We start from the raw sequence: 17757 nt of genomic DNA, 5'->3' as shown, positions 1-17757 counted from the left end.
TTTTGTATAAATATGTGTCACTTGAAATTGTGATGTTTTCTAAATTGATATGTGATGTTTCCTTCATAAACATGTGTTACTAGATCTTTTGCTAAAATAATTTTTTTTAAACCGTTAGATTTTAATTAATCAACGGTAGCTATTCTTTTTTTGGATTTTGCAATAAAAATAGAACTCCCTCCTATTCATTTTACTGTTCCCATTTACTTTTTCATATTTTTCGAGATAGCATTTTGACTTTTTATTTAAAATTATTGAAAATTGATATTAGTAATCCTTGCATTGAGATGAATAAAAGAAGATCTCACTTGACTTATATTTTAATTTAACACTAATTTTTAAATGAGATGATCTCACTCTATTGAGCTGGTCTAATATACATTTTTTGTGTTAAAATAATTAATTATAACGTTAACGTGATCAATTATAATTTTAATATAATTACTTTTTATAGTCTTAAAGTGATTACTTAAAACCTTAAAACGATTACTTATGATCTTAAAATAATCAATTGAAAAAATAGGCTATTATATGCATCCGTCTCACAGTAAGGCGGTCTCATAAAAGACAAATTGAAATATTAATGTATTTTAAAAATCCGTACATTACACGGGTTTCTATTCTAATAATAATAATAATAATAATAATAATAAAATAAATATTCTTTGCCATCAACTTCCGCCTTGAAGCTAGAATAAGCATATTCGGAGCCACACTAGTACTCCATTTTCCCTCCCCTCTCTCTATATCTTCTTTCTCTCTCCTCTTCCGTTGATCAGTTATAGCTCAGATTTAACTGTAAAAATGGTGCATAACAGATCATAAAACCCCTAATTTCATATTTTTTTGATGGGTTTCCTTCGTTAGACCTAGGTTTATTTAGTAGTTTGCTAGTTTATGAAGCCTCCTTGGCCTCGTTGTCCGCTTTTTTGGGGTAATTTTTTGCAACCCTAAATTTTCGGTTATTTGAGTTAACTATTTGCTCATTTTGCCCATTTTGTGATTTGGGAAAAGTTTGCCCCTTTTTCATCCCCACGTTTGTTACTGCCATTTTCCTTTGGATTTCAAACTAAATCATATTTGGTATTGATTTCCATAAGTTCAATCTTTTTCACTGTTCATTTCAAAGATCCTTGCGGTAAATATTGCTTCTTTTTTTTTTCTTTCTTTTTGTTACTTTTGATGATAAGAATGCGAGATATCCTGAGAAATGTCTGATTGAAATTTGTCTTAATTCTGTTTATTTTCATGAAAATATTCAACAAATCTCAAAAACAGAATGATTATTGTTTTTCTTCAAATATCCCTATCAAAGTTTTGGGTTAAAATGATTAAAATCAAATTGGGTAATGATGGGTTTTGTTAATCTTATCATTCTGAGTTTGTTGGTGCTTTTGATTTTATGATTGTCGAAAAAACGGTGCGTTTTTTTTCCGATGGTCTGTGGTTGTTTTTGTTAATTTGATTTAAAATCCATGAATAGATTGTTTTACTAATTTGTTTAATTGTTTTGCGGATTGCAGATATAAGGGCTATCAATAATTATATTAAGAACAGTTAGAAAAGATGGATATTGCAGAGTTGGAAGAAAATCTATTTGCAATTAGTGATGCCAAGGTATTAACCTTTTTCCTTATGAAACTAATTAGATTGAACTTTTATTTTTAGATGATTTTGTTTTTTTGTTGATTTTACTGTCTGATTTATCAAATTTCAATTAATTTACTTATTCTTTTTGTAATAGAGTCTTGTTTTAGGTTTTTAAAGTAGTGATTTATGAAATTTCTGTGCTGTAATTTATTAATGGTCCCAAGGATTTTTTTGATGGTATATTTGATGTTTGTGGTGGTAATTTAGATGTTTATGGTGGTATATTAGATGGTTGTGGTGGTTGACTAGTGGTGGTTGACAAGGGTGAAGTTTTGTTGAGCCGTGTTCTTGGTGTTCTTATTACTTTGTGGAGGTTGTCGATAAGATTATGTCAAGATATTAGTGTGGAGATATTCAATATTTATGTGAGATGGCATTCGGTAGAAATGAATGGAAGACGAGATTTTCTTTGAACGACCATAGCTGATAAACTTATGGTTCATGTTACCGACTCCATCTTTTGGGATTAAGGCTTTGATATTGCTTGTTGTTTTGTTTGTATGCTCTATAGATTATGTGCGAATGCGGATGGGAGAGACGTTGGTTGTACGTTTCGTTGAACTTGTAAATTTTTAAAAATTTAAGTTTTTCGTTTTGTTTAATACTTGTTTGGTTACATTATGTTTCATATCGTATGTATTGGGTGGATTATGTGTGGATGCAAATCGAAAGAGTTGGTTGTATTTTTTTGTTGAACTTTGAAGTTTTAAAAATTGTCAAGTTTCTCATTTCCGCGAACATTTGTTTGTTCTACATTGATGTAGAAGTTCGGTTCGAGTATGAATTTAATGGTTGTTTGGTTTTACCAATGATGTTTTTCTGCAGTTACATGGAGGCATGTGCAAGATTCTATCCAATATATACTGTAAAGTCTTGAATATATTTCCGGCTCTTGAAGCGGCACGCCCACGCAGTAAATCAGGAATACAAGCATTATGTTCTCTGCACGTGGCGCTTGAAAAAGCGAGAAATCTCTTACAACATTGTTCAGAGTGTAGCAAATTATACCTGGTATGTGCAGTTCTTGTTTCGGAAAATCCTTGTGATTAGTTTGATAGTCATTGTAAAAATCTGAATTTGAGATAGCTACTTGCTCATATTTTTTTCCTTTTGATTTAGATGTTACTTATCGGTTTCCTCCCCTCGTTTCCGTCTTCATATGAACTTTCTAAATATATCTTTTGTTGTGTTCTAGGCTATAACGGGAGATTCTGTAGTTTTGAAGTTCGAGAAGACAAAATGTGCACTTATGGACAGTCTTAAACGAGTAGAAGATATTGTTCCACAATCTATTGGTTGTCAGGTCATTTTTCTTTTCCTGCTCATATTACTGTTCTAAGTTTCAATTGATTGCTTTTTTCCGCGTTGTTGAGGAAGCATTCCACCTCCTCTGCTCCTTTCTCGGTGTTTCCTTACTATTTGAAAATTTTCTGTTCGTAGTTTTTTCACTATTTGACCTGACCGACCCTCTTTGTTTCAAGAATTATCTTGGGTAATTATTAGTTTTTTCCCTAGAACGTTCTTTTATGACTTTATGAGTTTTGATTTGTGTGAATGTTCCCTGCTTTTTAACATACAGGTTCAACAGATTGTTAGTGAATTGGACGAGACCGTTTTCTCCCTTGATCCGTCAGAGAAACAAGTTGGCGATGACATAATTGTGTTGCTCCAGCAGGGTAGAAAATTCGATGACAATTCTAATGACAATAGTGAACTTGAGTCTTTCCACCAAGCGGCATCTAGACTTGGTATAACTTCTTCTCGTACTGCTCTTGCCGAAAGACGATCTCTTAAGAAACTCATAGAGAAAGCTCGAATAGAGGAAGACAAGCGGAAAGAATCAATTGTGGCCTACCTTTTACATCTTATGCGGAAATATTCAAAGTTGTTTAGAAGTGATTTGGGTGACGATCAGGATTCCCAAGGTTCTGGACCTTGTTCACCCACAGTCCAAGGATCTTCTGAAGACGGTCTTGCTTGCAACGGAAGGGCATTTGACCGTCAACTATCAAAAATTAGTTCTTTTAATTTTAGGCCGTCTTTCTCTTTTAGGGCGATTAGGAAATCTGATCACGTACCTGTTCCACCGGAAGAACTCAGATGTCCAATCTCATTGCAACTCATGTTTGACCCAGTCATCGTTGCATCGGGACAGACATACGAAAGGATTTGCATTGAGAAGTGGTTCAGTGATGGGCATAATACATGCCCTAAGACCCAGCAACAACTCTCTCATCGCTGTTTGACTCCTAATTATTGCGTAAAGGGCCTTATTGCTAGCTGGTGCGAGCAAAATGGTGTTACTATTCCTTGTGCGCCTCCCGATTCTCTCGATCTAAATTACTGGAGGCTCGCATTGTCGGATAGGGAGTCAACACAGTGTAGGTACGAGGACAGTACCAATTCGGGAAACATGAAGGGGGCCGAGGTGGTAATTCATGAAAATAACATCATTGAAGAGATTGAAGGGAATGAAGGTGAAAGTACGGGTGAGCAGGATGATGGCGAAAATGTTTTTCGTAAATGTGAGAACTTTTTGACTATTTTACAAGGGGAGGAAGATTTGAGAACCAAGCTGAAAGTCGCAGAGCAGATACGAGGGTTGTTAAAAGATGATGAAGAAGCAAGGATGTTTATGGGTGCCCATGGGTTTGTTGAAGTGCTTGTCGGCTTTGTCAAATTTGCACTTAGTGAAAGGAATGATTTGGCCTTGGAGGTGGGAGCAATGGCACTCTTCAATCTTGCTGTTAACAATAACAGGTATATCCGGTTCTCTTATTTCTATTACTACTTGAATGTGTTAGCTTTGTTGATCATGATCTAGGCTCTATTAGATTATACCTTTTAGAAGGCTTTTTTGATTTCTTTTGCCGACTAGTGATGGTAACATACACAAATTCCGGCACCAAGCTCGTTGATCTTGGAGAAAGGAAATACTTGGTAAAAATTTGATAGAGCGAGGGAGGTTATGAATAGAGGTGTTCAATGGGGAGGGTCGGGTCACTTTCTTAACGGGTCGGATCGGCATACACTATTTTTGTAGCGGGCCGGGCCAACGGCCCATTTGACCCACCCCGCCCTGCCCAGACCCATTTATGTAAAAATTTCATTTTATTAACTAATTATGAAATCAATTTTATAAATGTTAATTGTATTAGCTAATATAACGTATATTCTAAAATTTTAATTATATAAATATTAATTGAATAAGTATAACTTTTTCCAACATAAAAAACATCCGGCATAATCGGGAGATATAAAACAGCCATGTCCATGTCCCAGGTTTTATATCTTCAATATTGCTGCTGTACAAAAACTATAAAATTATAGAAGCTAAGTAATATGTTTCTAGAAAATCTAAAATTACTCAAAACTTAAGGTCCAGGTTTGTTGTTGATCTAGAGTCATTATGAAATTGTCTGTGCACTTGTTTAGGTCCAAGCGACCCGTTAGTTTGTAAAATGGACATGACCCATTTTTAACAGGCTTGACCCTTTTAAAATGGGCCAGGTCACCCAATTTTTAGCGGGGCCCTGACCCAATAAGCTCCTCTAGTTATGAGCATGTGCAACATGCCTTAGGCCCCCAAAATTAGGAGGGTTTAGAATCTAAATGATACATAATATTTTCAAATATATTGAAATAGAGTAGGTTGTAGAAGGTTTTAATATGAAAGAATTGGAGGCCTCAAATATTAAAAGCACATGGGGTCTTATAATATTTGTGAATTTTTTGCTCGATAATTTAGTACATCCCAAGATGAATATAATGGGATTTATATGGAACGGAGGAAGTAGTTATATATGCTTTTATTTGTTTGAAAAGAGGCAAATAAATATTCGAATTTTCAATCTTGCTCATGGAAATGATGATCTTTTGTCGCAGAAATAAGGAGTTAATGTTACACGCACAGGTCATCCCTGTGCTGGAGGAGATGGTTGCGGATCCTGATTCTCATGGATTGGCAGCTGCTCTCTATCTAAACCTTTCATGCCTAGATGAAGCAAAACCCGTGATCGGTTCAAGCAAGGCAGTTTCCTTTTTAATCAAGCTTCTCGTTACCAAAACCGATCCACAATGGAAACTGGACGCTCTTCATGCTCTATTTAACATTTCAACGTGCCCATCCAATATTCCGAATCTCCTTCAATCGGGTATAATCAATGGTTTACTTCTGCTTCTGGTTGAACCCCGAGATCCGACATGGACTGAAAAGTCAATTGCCGTTCTAATAAACTTGGCATCAAACAATACGGCAAAAGATGCAATCTCAATAGCCCCTAGACTTGTAAGCGCACTTGCTTCTATAATGGACATGGGCGAGCCTATCGAGCAAGAACAAGCCGTTTCATGTCTGTTGGTTCTGTGCAACGGTAATGACAAGTGCTGTCAAATGGTTTTACAAGAAGGGGTAATTCCGTCCTTGGTATCAATTCAAGTCAACGGGACAGCTCGAGGGCGAGAGAAGGCTCAGAAGCTTCTGATGCTATTCCGGGAGCAGAGGCAGCGGGAATCATCTCCTCAACCAGTAAACCGTTCTCCTTCAGTGCGAGAATTTACAGCTCACGTCCAGCCTCCGGACCTTAAGCCACTAAGTAAATCGATCAGTGAGAAGGTACTGCCACTCCTCGAACAGAAGCCCCTCGGCAAAGCAGCTTCACGAAGGAAAATGGGTAAGACGTTTAGTTTCTTTGGGAAACGAAAGACCGTCTCAGGTCCTCAGTTATAACAGCCATAATCCTATCTCTCGGTCTTTTGCGTTTTGTACTAAAACAATGTAAATTTGTCTTGTATCTTCTTGTAATCTTCCTTTGCCCTAAGCTTTTGGGCAACTCCCATTTTTGGTTCTTCTAAACAGAGGAAGAGATGTACAGATCCATCAATGTAATAGCATTACTCTCTATATATGCATGTTTTCAGGGCAGAAATACATGTAAAAGAGTTTTATGATAGGTTTGCCTTAGAAAAACTCTTTAAGATGTTTCGTATCGTATTAGCATTACTCTATTTATGATAGTTTTCGTTACGAAGTTTGTTGATCGATTCCTGAAGCGAACTCCCAAGAAGTTAAAGCTGTTTATGAGGCGAGCTGGTTGTTCAATTATCTTGAGTGGCATTGTCTTAAAAGATATTTAACCATTATCCGTGTTTAACACGAACAAACTAAACATATGAGTAGCAAGATTCGTTCCAAACAACAAATTTTTCTCATTACTGTACCTCGATATTATTCATTATTCATCATTTATCAATGACTTATACTTATTAACCTGATCGCGAAGGTGTAAAAGTGGGTCTCACTTGAAAATGTGCGACTCAATATGATTCGATGTTGATGTTGCGTTTACAACCAAGAAAAACCCATAATTTAAATTCAAAAGTATTACGAACTACTTTTTCAGTTTCACAAACTTTGCTCCATATTCTTTTAGCCGTCTTGCCAAAATTTTCCGTTAACTATTTTCGGGCATGACCTATGTTTCAATAAAATATCACCTAAATATACTTTTCTTAGTTTGTTAGACTGTTGTTGTTGAAGCAAATTTAGTAGAACCGATATAACGGAGTAGAATCAATCGTATCGGTTAATCGATAATATTTTCAGTTTCAATAATTCCTAATCAATAACCGTAATTTGTAAATCACTGTAAAAAAATAAAGTTAATAATAATAATAAAATAAACAAAATCGAAAAAATAAATTAAAATCATAAAATTCTCCGTCTATCAAATCTTACCTCATAAGAATGATTTTGTATTTTATAAATATCGTTAGTTAGTAATACTTCCTACTTCCACTTATCACTTCTGACTACATGGGTGAATTCATCGAAATCGTAAACTCAACTCAGCGGTCTTCCTTCTTTTTCCCTCTAAAAAATTCCCAAAAACTTTCCAGCTCTCTCTCTCTCTCTCTCTCTCTCTCTCTGTGATACCCTAAATTCCGAATCAGCTGTAGAAGACGAAACAAAAAGGAGAATGGAATTGGATTCTGTCTCCTTATCATTGGTGTCTGTTCTTCTCATTCACCCATTTTTTCACATCCACTGGTAATTTCGAATAGCTTTTCTTTTTTTTTCTTTTTTTTAATTTATTTTATTACTTCTACATTCTAAATTTAGGAATAAAATACCAGCGCACGAAAAAACTATCTGTAAATTAAACAATTGATTGCATTTGTTAGGTTTTTCCTGCTTCCTGTTTGATGAATTGGGAAGTGGGCTGTAAGGCTGTAACTCAATGCGCAATTGCAGCTCTGCTCAACTGCAATCTATTCGTATGCCTTTTTACTTCAACTTTTGGGTTTTTTTGAAGTTGAATTTGTGTTTTTGGAAGGGTGTTTGTTATTCTTTAATTGTTGAATTACTGTTTTTGGTAAATTCTGTGTTAAATCAAGGCACTTTTGATTCGGTTTTATTGTCCCTTTGAAAATGGAGTACAATTTTGTGTTAATATCTAGGCTTCTGGAAGGAAATTTTTTGATCGAATAAGCTGAATTATACTTCATGTATTAGTAATGTTCATCCAATCATGGGGTGAAAGTTCTTTCACCATTATGGATTATGATGATGGAGTTGATTTCTTTTTGTTTGTTATGTCACTTATGCATCATTATGTGTATGTACTATGGCAGCTTTAAGGATATGAAATAAAGTCAATTGAATTATTGTGAGATCAATGTTACTAGAAAGGAAATTCCATAGTTCATATGTGTGGGGGAAATGTGAGTGGAAACGAAAACACAAAACTTATTTTGAGTTTAGGGAACGAAGGGTTCATCTAATTTGAGTCTTTTTTTATTTTTTATTTTTTATTTCAATGTGTTGTAGAATGAAACTTCTCATCAGATCACTAATCCGGAGTATGGGGAACAAAGTTTCTGAAATGTTAACTTATAGTTTCAGGGATGAAATTTTGGAAATGGGATTCAATGGGAAGTTGAAAAGTCAAAAATAAGAAGCAAGAACACTCGTTTTGTAGAAGGTATTGAGTGTGTTTATATCTGTGAGAATTTGTTAGGAGCAATAAGCAAGACACAAGAAGCAAGAACACTATTTTAAAGCTTGCCAATTACTAGAGTTTGGGAAAGCCTTTGACTACTTCGTGATTATTTTTTGAAAGATCGAGTGTTACAACTGAGTGAGGCGTAAGGTTATAGTACAACACAAGAAGACATTATACAATCACTTTTCTGAAGTTTACAGGAGGAAACAGTAAAAAGCCTTATCACACAGCTATTAGGTGATATGATCTATATTAGTAAAATCATTACAAGATTATGCATCATGAGCTTGGTGACAGAGGGCCTGGTTCATGTGAAGTACAAATTGCTGATGCCCTGAAAGGCTGAAATGAAGTCTTTATCGCGTTCCTTGAGCTCTTGGTTACAACCTATAGGTTACTTTGACTCAATTCAAACTGTTAAGAACTCCTTAGTGACTTGTTAAGCTCATCTACGTTTGATAATGCAAAGGGTATGTTATTAGAGTTGAGAGGCAAATTTGAAATATAAGGGCGTTTGATCAAAGATTATAACCTTATTTTGATGGAACCAAAGATTTATAGTTTTTTCGTTTTAATTATTATGGACTAAAGTAAAATGACTCAATAAATCACGTGCGCCTTTTATTTATGTAAAGTTGTTTATGATGTTTGCTACCAAGGGTCCATTAAAAGCAACCTCTTTGTTAGTGATATCATGAACAAAGGTAAGGTGGTGTACATACGACTTCCCAAACCACGGCCTTGGTGGGAGCCTATTAATGGTATTGTGAATCTGTGATAATAAATGTTGTTGAGGGGTGTTTGATCTTACCCATGGCTGTATTCAATTTTTTGTGCTAACTATCAATGGAATGATGTTTTACTTTTCTAAACTAGCTAGCAGCATTGCATATATTGGCAATTGATGTGACTTATTGCTAGGTATACCTGGAGATGGCAGTTGTTTATTTCGGGCTGTGGTTCATGGTTCTTGTCTGATAAGAGGGAAGCCAGCTCCAAGTGAGAGTCTCCAAAAGAAACTTGCAGATGAACTTAGGGACAAGGTGAGTCCTGAAGATTTGATGATTTCTGGAGTTTTGTTTTTGAAAAGATACTGTTTTTCTCTCTTACTTTCATTACATAGGGGCATATTCAATATATACATGTATAATGTAACTGACTCAAGATAACTGCCTAATAACTGACTAAAGATAATTGCCTATTGCATAAACTGCCTAATGTAACTGTAAAATGTATAAACTTCTGCTTTCCAATACTCCCCCTCAAGTTAGGTCGTGGGGTCACCGATGCCTAACTTGCATAGAGTGCTGTTGAAGACCTGTGATGAAACTGCTTTTGTGAGAATGTCGGCTAGTTGGTCTTTAGATTTGATGAAGGGAAGACGGATGACCTTGCTTTCTAGTTTCTCCTTGATAAAGTGTCGATCGATCTCTACATGATTCGTTCGATCATGTTGGACTGGATTTTCAGAGATGCTTATTGCTGCTTTGTTATCACAATATAGAAGGTTGGCCTGTGTCTGATGAAAGCCTAGCTCTCCTAGAAGTTTCCTAATCCATAGAATCTCTGTAACTTCTTTTGCTATCCCTCTAAATTCTGCTTCAGCACTGGACAGGGCAACCACCTTCTGTTTCTTACTCTTCCAGGTGACTAGATTACCCCCTACAAGAGTGAAGTATCCTAAAATAGACTTCCTGTCGTCCCGATCACCAGCCCAATCTGCATCTGTGTAACCAATAAGATCAAGATTATCATTCTTTAAGTAGAGGACTCCTTTATTACTGGTTCCCTTTAAGTATCTCAGGATCCTCAGGACCGCTGCCATGTGCTCCACTTGAGGTTGATGCATGAACTTGCTTACAATCCCTACTGCGTAGGCAATATCTGGTCTCGTGTGGGATAAGTAAATCAACTTTCCCACTATCCGTCTATAGCGATCTTGGTCTGCCGCTTCTGCCCCTTCAACAATTTGTAGACCATGATTAGCTACCATAGGTGTATCTGCTGGCTTGCAGTCTAACATGCCTGTTTCTGCTAAGAGGTCTAAGATGTACTTTCTCTGATTGATGAATATCCCCTTCCTTGATCTTAGAACTTCTATTCCTAGGAAGTATTTCAGTTGTCCCAAATCCTTCATTTCAAACTCTTGGAATAATTTGCTCCTGAGACGGTCAATTTCCTTGGGGTTGTTTCCGGTAATCACCATATCATCTACATAAATTACGAGGCATGTAATTTGTTTTCCACTTCTCCTGAGAAATAGGGTATGATCTGAGTTGTTCTGTTTGTAGCCAAATCTCTTCATTGCTGTAGTGAATCTACCGAACCACGCTCTAGGGGATTGTTTCAAGCCATATAGTGCTCTTTTAAATCGACACCCCTCTCCTTGGCTATACTCATCTGAATACCCGGGTGGTGGCTTCATGTATACCTCTTCTTCAATCTCTCCATGTAGGAAGGCATTTTTCACATCAAATTGAAACAGAGACCACTCTTTATTTGCTGCTACGGAGAACAGGACTCGAATGGTGTCGATTTTAGCCACAGGTGAGAAGGTTTCCGAGTAGTCTACCCCGTAAGTCTGTGTGTACCCTTTAGCAACAAGCCTTGCTTTATACCTCTTAATGTTTCCATCAGCATGATATTTGACTGAGAAAACCCATTTACATCCAACCGTCTTCTTATCACCTGGTAATCTGCACTTCTCCCACGTTCCGTTTTTCTGGAGAGCCATGATCTCTTCGTCCATAGCTTGCTTCCACTTTGGTTCTTGAAGGGCTTCTTCAATGGTGTTCGGAATGGTACCGGAATAAAGGGATGCATTAAAGGCAACAGCTGTCTGTGAAAGTTGTTCATCATCCGGTCTACTAACAGGATATCGGGATCTTTGGGATTCATACTCGGGATCATACCTCTTCGGGGGCATTCCTCTTGTACTTCGACGGGGCAAATTGTATTTCCTGGGGACAACACCACTCCTTGGCACAATATAGTCAGTGATATATCAATGAGAGGAGCAATAGGACTCGATGTTACCTGACTCGGGCTCGGTGTTATCTCTCTGTCGGCCGGATGCTCAGGGATTGGATGCTCAGGGACTGAAGTAGTAAACTGAGGAGATGAATCAGTGACAATGTCTGTGGCAATATCGGTGGTAGTACCTACTTGCTCTTTGGGAGCTCGACTGTCAGCCAAAGGATGAGTCAACCAGCTGAGATCCTCACTCATACTCTCCCCCTGAGACCGAGGGTGGGTGTAGTAGGAAGAATGTTCAAGGAAGTCACAGTCCATGGTGGTGTAAAGTTTGTGATGGACAGGATCATAACATCGATAGCCCTTTTGCGTAGTTCCGTACCCAAGAAACACACATTTGACTGCCCGTGGTTCAAATTTAGTGCGGGCTCGTGATGGAAGATGGACATACACAACACACCCAAAGATGCGAGGAGGAAGGGAGTGAGATGAGGGAACAGGAGTAAACTTATTTAGTATGGCAAGAGGGGTCTGGAATTGGAGGATTTTTGTGGGAAGTCGGTTTGTGAGATAGGTAGCAGTAGCAATGGCCTCAGGCCAAAAGTGTACAGGTACATGAGTGTCAAACATGAGAGCCCGTGCGACCTCAAGAAGGGTACGGTTTTTTCGTTCAGCAACCCTATTTTGTTGAGTGTCGGGGCAGGAAGTCTGATGAATTAGGCCATGCTCAAGGAAAAACTGTTTCATTGCAATAGAGATATATTCACCACCATTATCTAAGCGAAGTATTTTAGGTTGTGCATGGAACTGGGTGAGAATCATGTTATAGAATTTTACAAAAACATCAAAAACCTCAGATTTGTGTTTCAAAAAATAAACCCAGCACATTCGAGAACAATCATCAATAAATAACACAAAATATGAAAAACCATGAGAGTCAGTATGTGGGGCTGGGCCCCATACATCAGAATGCAAAATATCAAAGGGTTTTGGAGCACAGGTATTACTAGGAACATAGGACTGTTTGTGACTCTTAGCTAAGATACAAGTTTCACAATCTAGAGATGCATTACAACTATTAAGTGAAGGAAAAAGTCGTTTTAGATAACCTAAGGATGGATGGCCTAAACGGCGATGCCAAGTCTTCAATTGTTGAACAGGAGATCCATGAGCAAGCATTGCACCACTATTTTGAATCACCTCATCGACATAGTATAGTCCACCTCTTTCAGTACCACGCCCAATGATCGTTCCCGTCTGAGCATCCTGCACAATACAATTAGCAGAGGTTAACAGCACAATACAGTTTTAAATCCTTTGTTAACTGACTAACCGATAATAATTTATGAGACAAACTGGGAATTAACAAACAATTTTTAAGGTGAAGAGAAGGGGAAATATTGACTGCCCCAGCTTGGGCAACTGGTATATACTCCCCATTAGCCGTCTGGATATGGGTTCGATTAGTCGGATGGGTGGATAAAAGATCACTGGGGTCAAAGGTCATCGTATCGGTCGCCCCACAGTCAAAAATCCATTCAGAACTTGCATTATGACTAAGAAGGCCTTTGGGAGTAATATTTTGTGGGCCAGGAGAGATATTGGGCCTAGGAAGGGTAAGTGGGCTGGAATGTGAGGGTGGACGGGAGTGCGAGGTGAGTTTTAGGGTTTTTTCATTATAAAAAGGATGGTGGGGGTAAGTAGGGTTGGCCTGCCCTTCCCCTTGCCCTTGTCTGACGGGTATTATCGCTTTCTCTTCCCATTTCTGTTCCTCACCATTGACGGCTCCCTGTTCTGGGGTTACTGTCGCCTCTCCTTCCCCTTTGCTCCATCCTCCCAGTTCACCTGACTTGAGACATGATGTCGGTTGATCGGCGGTACTGAGGTTAGCCTTGCCGCCGGTCCGGTTTGCCGGTGCCTTGGTGGCGGCTCTCCTTTTCTGTAGATCATCCCACCACTCGGGGTACCCCACAAGTTTGAAGCATCCCTCCTTTGTATGCCTGGAACCACCACAGTGAGTGCAACAAAGTTTCCTCCGGTCATCCTCTTCTCGGCTTCTTTGGAAGGGTTTGTTTCTCGTGGCTAAACCCGATTCAATCTCTGAGGGACGAGTTCCCGGTGATGAGACGCCGTTCATAATGTTCCGGCGTGTGATCTCCCTTCTGATTGATGCGTAGGCTGTCTCCACCATCAGTAAAGGTTCACTGTTGAGAATATCTCTTCTTTCTTTGTTTAAATTGTCGTTAATCCCCGTGAGAAATTGATACAATCTTTGTCTTTGAATATATTTGTTGAATTTTGTTATATCCTGTGGGCATGTCATGGGATTTGGCATTCTCCGATTGATTTCTTTCCATATTGTGTTGAGTTTACCGTAGTAAACTTCGATATTGTCGTTGTCCTGCCTTAATGTTGCTGCTCTTGAACTTAAGTCGAAAATTTGTAGTTCGTCCCTACCACATCCTAAGAGACTTTCGATCACTTGCCATAGGCTGTGTGCTGTTGTGTAGTCTAGGAATTGGTTTACAATATCTCCATCTATGTTCTCAATTATCCATGCTATAACCATGGCATCTCGTTGTTCCCATTGGGTGTAATTCGGGTCTGATGGTGGTGGGGGTCCGGCAGTGATGTGATTGAGCCGCCCCCGACCACCAATTGCCACGTGCATTAGCTTGCACCATTTCGTATAATTGTGGTATGTGAGTTTTTCTGAAATTTTAAGTGATGTTGGGTTTTCAGTTTGGTTGGTTATTTTGTGGAGTTTCTGGAACATTTGGAACATCTGTTCCATCTGTTCCAATGACATTAGGGTTTGCTGTGTTTGCTCTTCTGATACATCGGCCATTTGCAAGGTAAGAAACGGTAGATGATGAGCCCTTCCCGGATCTAAACCCTATGGCTCTGATACCATGAAGATTTGATGATTTCTGGAGTTTTGTTTTTGAAAAGATACTGTTTTTCTCTCTTACTTTCATTACATAGGGGCATATTCAATATATACATGTATAATGTAACTGACTCAAGATAACTGCCTAATAACTGACTAAAGATAACTGCCTATTGCATAAACTGCCTAATGTAACTGTAAAATGTATAAACTGCTGCTTTCCAATAAGTCCAAGAGTATCAATCAAGTAAGGTCTCGCAAACTGCTTTATGATTAGTTATGAATGGGCTTATCGACTAAATATTTCTTGCTATCCTAGACTCCTAATGAAAAGGAAGTGACATCAATTCTGTATATTGCAATTATTATAGAAGTTCAAGGAAATTTGATAAGCAATATTTCCTATCATGTGTTCTTATTTCTTGCTGAATTTTCTAGCTGACGAAATTCTGGTTTTTTTCATCTTTAATCATTAATATTGTTGTTTACAGGTTGTTGATGAACTAATCAAGAGACGTAAAGATACTGAATGGTAACATTTGCACCACTTTGATGAATGTGGATGATTAAACCTCTTTTACACTATGTTTGGATTTGAGGGAAATGGAGGGAAAGAAATCTGAGGGATTTTGAGGGATATAATTTTGTTCGGATACCAATAAATAAATCTGTACTTTTTTTAATAACAAAGTTTTCCAAATGTGGAAAGATATGGAGGAAAAATGCTATTTATCTTTCTTTCCCTTCTTTTCTCTCCTAAACAAACAAGGGATACCTTCCTTATTAGCCTCTCCCCTTCCTTTCCCTTCTCTCCCTTCCCCTTGCCATCATTTCCTTTGCTTCTTAAATTGTTGTCCAAACAAGTGTTACGGGATCCTACAAGTGATATCTAGAGTGTTTGATGTAGATTTATACAATGATCATTTCAGGAGTGATTTAGCTTTAGTAAATCATGAATTGTCTTTTGATTTGCTTTCAGGTATCTTGAAGATGAGTTCGACAGATATGTCTGTCAGATGAGACAAAAACATGTTTGGGGTGGAGAACCTGAGCTTCTCATGGCCTCACATGTGCTAAAGTAAGTGAAGGTTCCCTGATAACCTTAAGAATTTTTTGCAGAATAAAGTTGACATCAACCTTTGTTTCTCTTTGCTTAGTAAATCTCTAGAACATTTTCCAGACAAATCTTTCATGTATGTAATCAATAAAATTTAAATATCCGAAGTTAATTTGTATCAGTTGATCTATTATAGAAAATTACATGCACTTTTTCTCTAATATACAACCTACAACTAACACCTAAATTTACCAAACATCTCCATAACCAGTTGGCTTTTTCAGCTAGTTTAAAGCCAACAAAGCAGTCGACCAATCATCCGAAACCTAATAATTATAAATCTTTATCCGCATCAAAATAAAGAACAAGATTTGAAAGCATTAGCATTCATAAATATGTCAAGTCTTTGGAAGTTTTTATAATTTTCTTTACATCATCATTAGGATGCCCATCACAGTTTACATGCTTGAAAAGAAATCCAACGACCTCAAAACTATAGCAGAATATGGACAAGAGTATGGAAGACAGAATACAGTCTACGTTCTTTATCATGGCTATGGTCATTATGATGCATTGAAGAGCAATCCCTAGCATAAATGGTACGATCTCTTGTTTCTTTTTTCTGATAAAGAGGAAGGAAAATATAATATCCAAGTTGCCGTATCTAAAAAGTCCATTATTAAATTGGGCAAACCCCAACCCGTAAAATATGTGAGTTATTTCAAAATAAACCTGAGATTTGATTTTTTTTGTTCATCTTTGTGACCCGGCCCTAGATATAAGTCAGCCCGTGACACCTGGATAATCGATCTACCAAAGTTGAGATATAGAACTTCATTTGCGGTTGGTTATGTTCTTCATCCGCCCTTGGAGTTTGCAGCTTTTCAAGGGTTTTTAAGACAACTAGACAAGGTGTACATATTGTTGAACTCGCTCATTCGCTTTTACTTGTATCTACTGTTATGGACTCACCTGAAATCGACTTTCTTGTAATCTGCTAGATAGTTTGTACTTTTCTTACTGTTATGCGTAAAAGCTGCACAATGTACATTTTTTCTTGTGTTCAGCTTGGAGGCAGAAACAGCCTTCTTGCTAATATTACTTGATTGAAGTTGTAATGATTATTTTCTATGCGCGTTGGACATTTATGAGCGGGATAAACTGGGTATAATGATAATCATTTTACACCTATGATGAGTGGACAAATATATCTTAAGGCATGTCCATTCATCTGCTGCCCAGACTGAGTTCAAAATATAGGTGTTCAACGGGCCGGGCCGGGTCAAAATTTAAATGGTTTGGGTTGGTGGGTCATGTCAAATGTTAAACAGGTCGGGGAGGGTCAAAGCCTATTTAAATACGACTCACTTTGATCCTTTTTTAAAAGTTCATAAAATAGTTTTTTTATTATAATTTATGGCTCGTAGGGTCAATTTAACTATCTATATAATAATATTATATAAAAATATTTTAAAAAAAGTGGAAAAATATTTTTTACAACCAATTACTATAATTATCCAGCCTAGCTCGGCCCTTAACACAAAGGCCCATTAATGACCCGACCCTTGATCTGTTGGGTTGAGCCGCCCTGTTGAACACCTCTACTTCAAAAGTTCGAATTGATGTTGCGTAGTTGCTAATGTGCGTGACGGTGATGGAGCTGATGGTTTCACAATTATAAGCTCCAATTCATGTTAAAGCAAGATAGAGGAAGGCTGATGCAAGATGGGTGCAGCAAGATATCGCCGTAACCATACGCTTTTAGGAGATACGCCCAGCCTTTGATGCTATAAGAGCATTTTCATATGACAACATTACTCGGGCATGTCCATGTGATTTTGGCGCATGAGTAAACGTCATTCTTGAGTCTATATGAAAAAATTTAGGACCTTTAAAATACACAATATTATGACGATTGTAAAGTGATCCATTGCATATGTTAGAACATATTCAGTTTAGTTAAATACTTTTGGGGTGGATGTATTGTAAGTTGTGATAGGTTGGTTTTCAGCTGAAGTCTAGAGGCAAAGACAGAAAATAAAAGTTGAGAGAGTCGGAAAACTATGAAACAATATTAGCAATATATAATTGATAAATCTGTGATGGCCGAGCTAGAAAATTAGGTCATAAAAATTGATTGAGAAATGCCGCGACAGACGGGCTCTTGCCGCCTCCCATGTGGC

The 17757-nt window shown here is 37.6% G+C and overlaps 2 protein-coding genes across 5 annotated transcripts; both read left to right on the top strand.

Moving 5' to 3' along the window:
• Positions 1-688: 688 nt before the first annotated feature.
• On the top strand, positions 689-6765 carry LOC130809217 (U-box domain-containing protein 45-like). Of its 3 annotated transcripts, none has more exons than XM_057674898.1 (6): positions 689-934; positions 1524-1617; positions 2476-2661; positions 2846-2953; positions 3230-4410; positions 5536-6764. In XM_057674898.1, exons 2-6 carry the CDS (start codon positions 1567-1569, stop codon positions 6377-6379), a joined length of 2370 nt encoding a protein of 789 aa, XP_057530881.1. In that variant the 5' UTR covers positions 689-934; positions 1524-1566; the 3' UTR covers positions 6380-6764. The 3 variants fall into 3 exon arrangements, with proteins under 3 accessions (XP_057530881.1, XP_057530880.1, XP_057530882.1); XM_057674897.1 differs by having other exon boundaries at positions 689-1138; XM_057674899.1 differs by lacking the exon at positions 689-934 and adding an exon at positions 1192-1420 and having other exon boundaries at positions 5536-6765.
• Positions 6766-7458: 693 nt separating this feature from the next.
• On the top strand, positions 7459-17745 carry LOC130809216 (OVARIAN TUMOR DOMAIN-containing deubiquitinating enzyme 4-like). 2 transcript variants are annotated; one of them, XM_057674896.1, is made up of 7 exons: positions 7459-7699; positions 7834-7926; positions 9576-9697; positions 15009-15049; positions 15497-15595; positions 16018-16173; positions 16351-17745. In XM_057674896.1, the coding sequence occupies exons 2-6, from the start codon at positions 7890-7892 to the stop codon at positions 16163-16165; spliced, it is 447 nt and encodes a 148-aa protein (XP_057530879.1). In that variant the 5' UTR covers positions 7459-7699; positions 7834-7889; the 3' UTR covers positions 16166-16173; positions 16351-17745. The 2 variants fall into 2 exon arrangements, with proteins under 2 accessions (XP_057530879.1, XP_057530878.1); XM_057674895.1 differs by lacking the exon at positions 7834-7926 and having other exon boundaries at positions 9595-9697.
• The last annotated feature ends 12 nt before the right edge of the window (positions 17746-17757 follow it).

This window comes from Amaranthus tricolor, chromosome 3, assembly GCF_026212465.1.
Source record: "Amaranthus tricolor cultivar Red isolate AtriRed21 chromosome 3, ASM2621246v1, whole genome shotgun sequence".
NCBI lineage: Eukaryota > Viridiplantae > Streptophyta > Magnoliopsida > Caryophyllales > Amaranthaceae > Amaranthus > Amaranthus tricolor.
The sequence above is the reverse complement of the archived record's forward strand: the minus strand, read 5'-3'. Positions and strand labels throughout refer to the sequence as shown.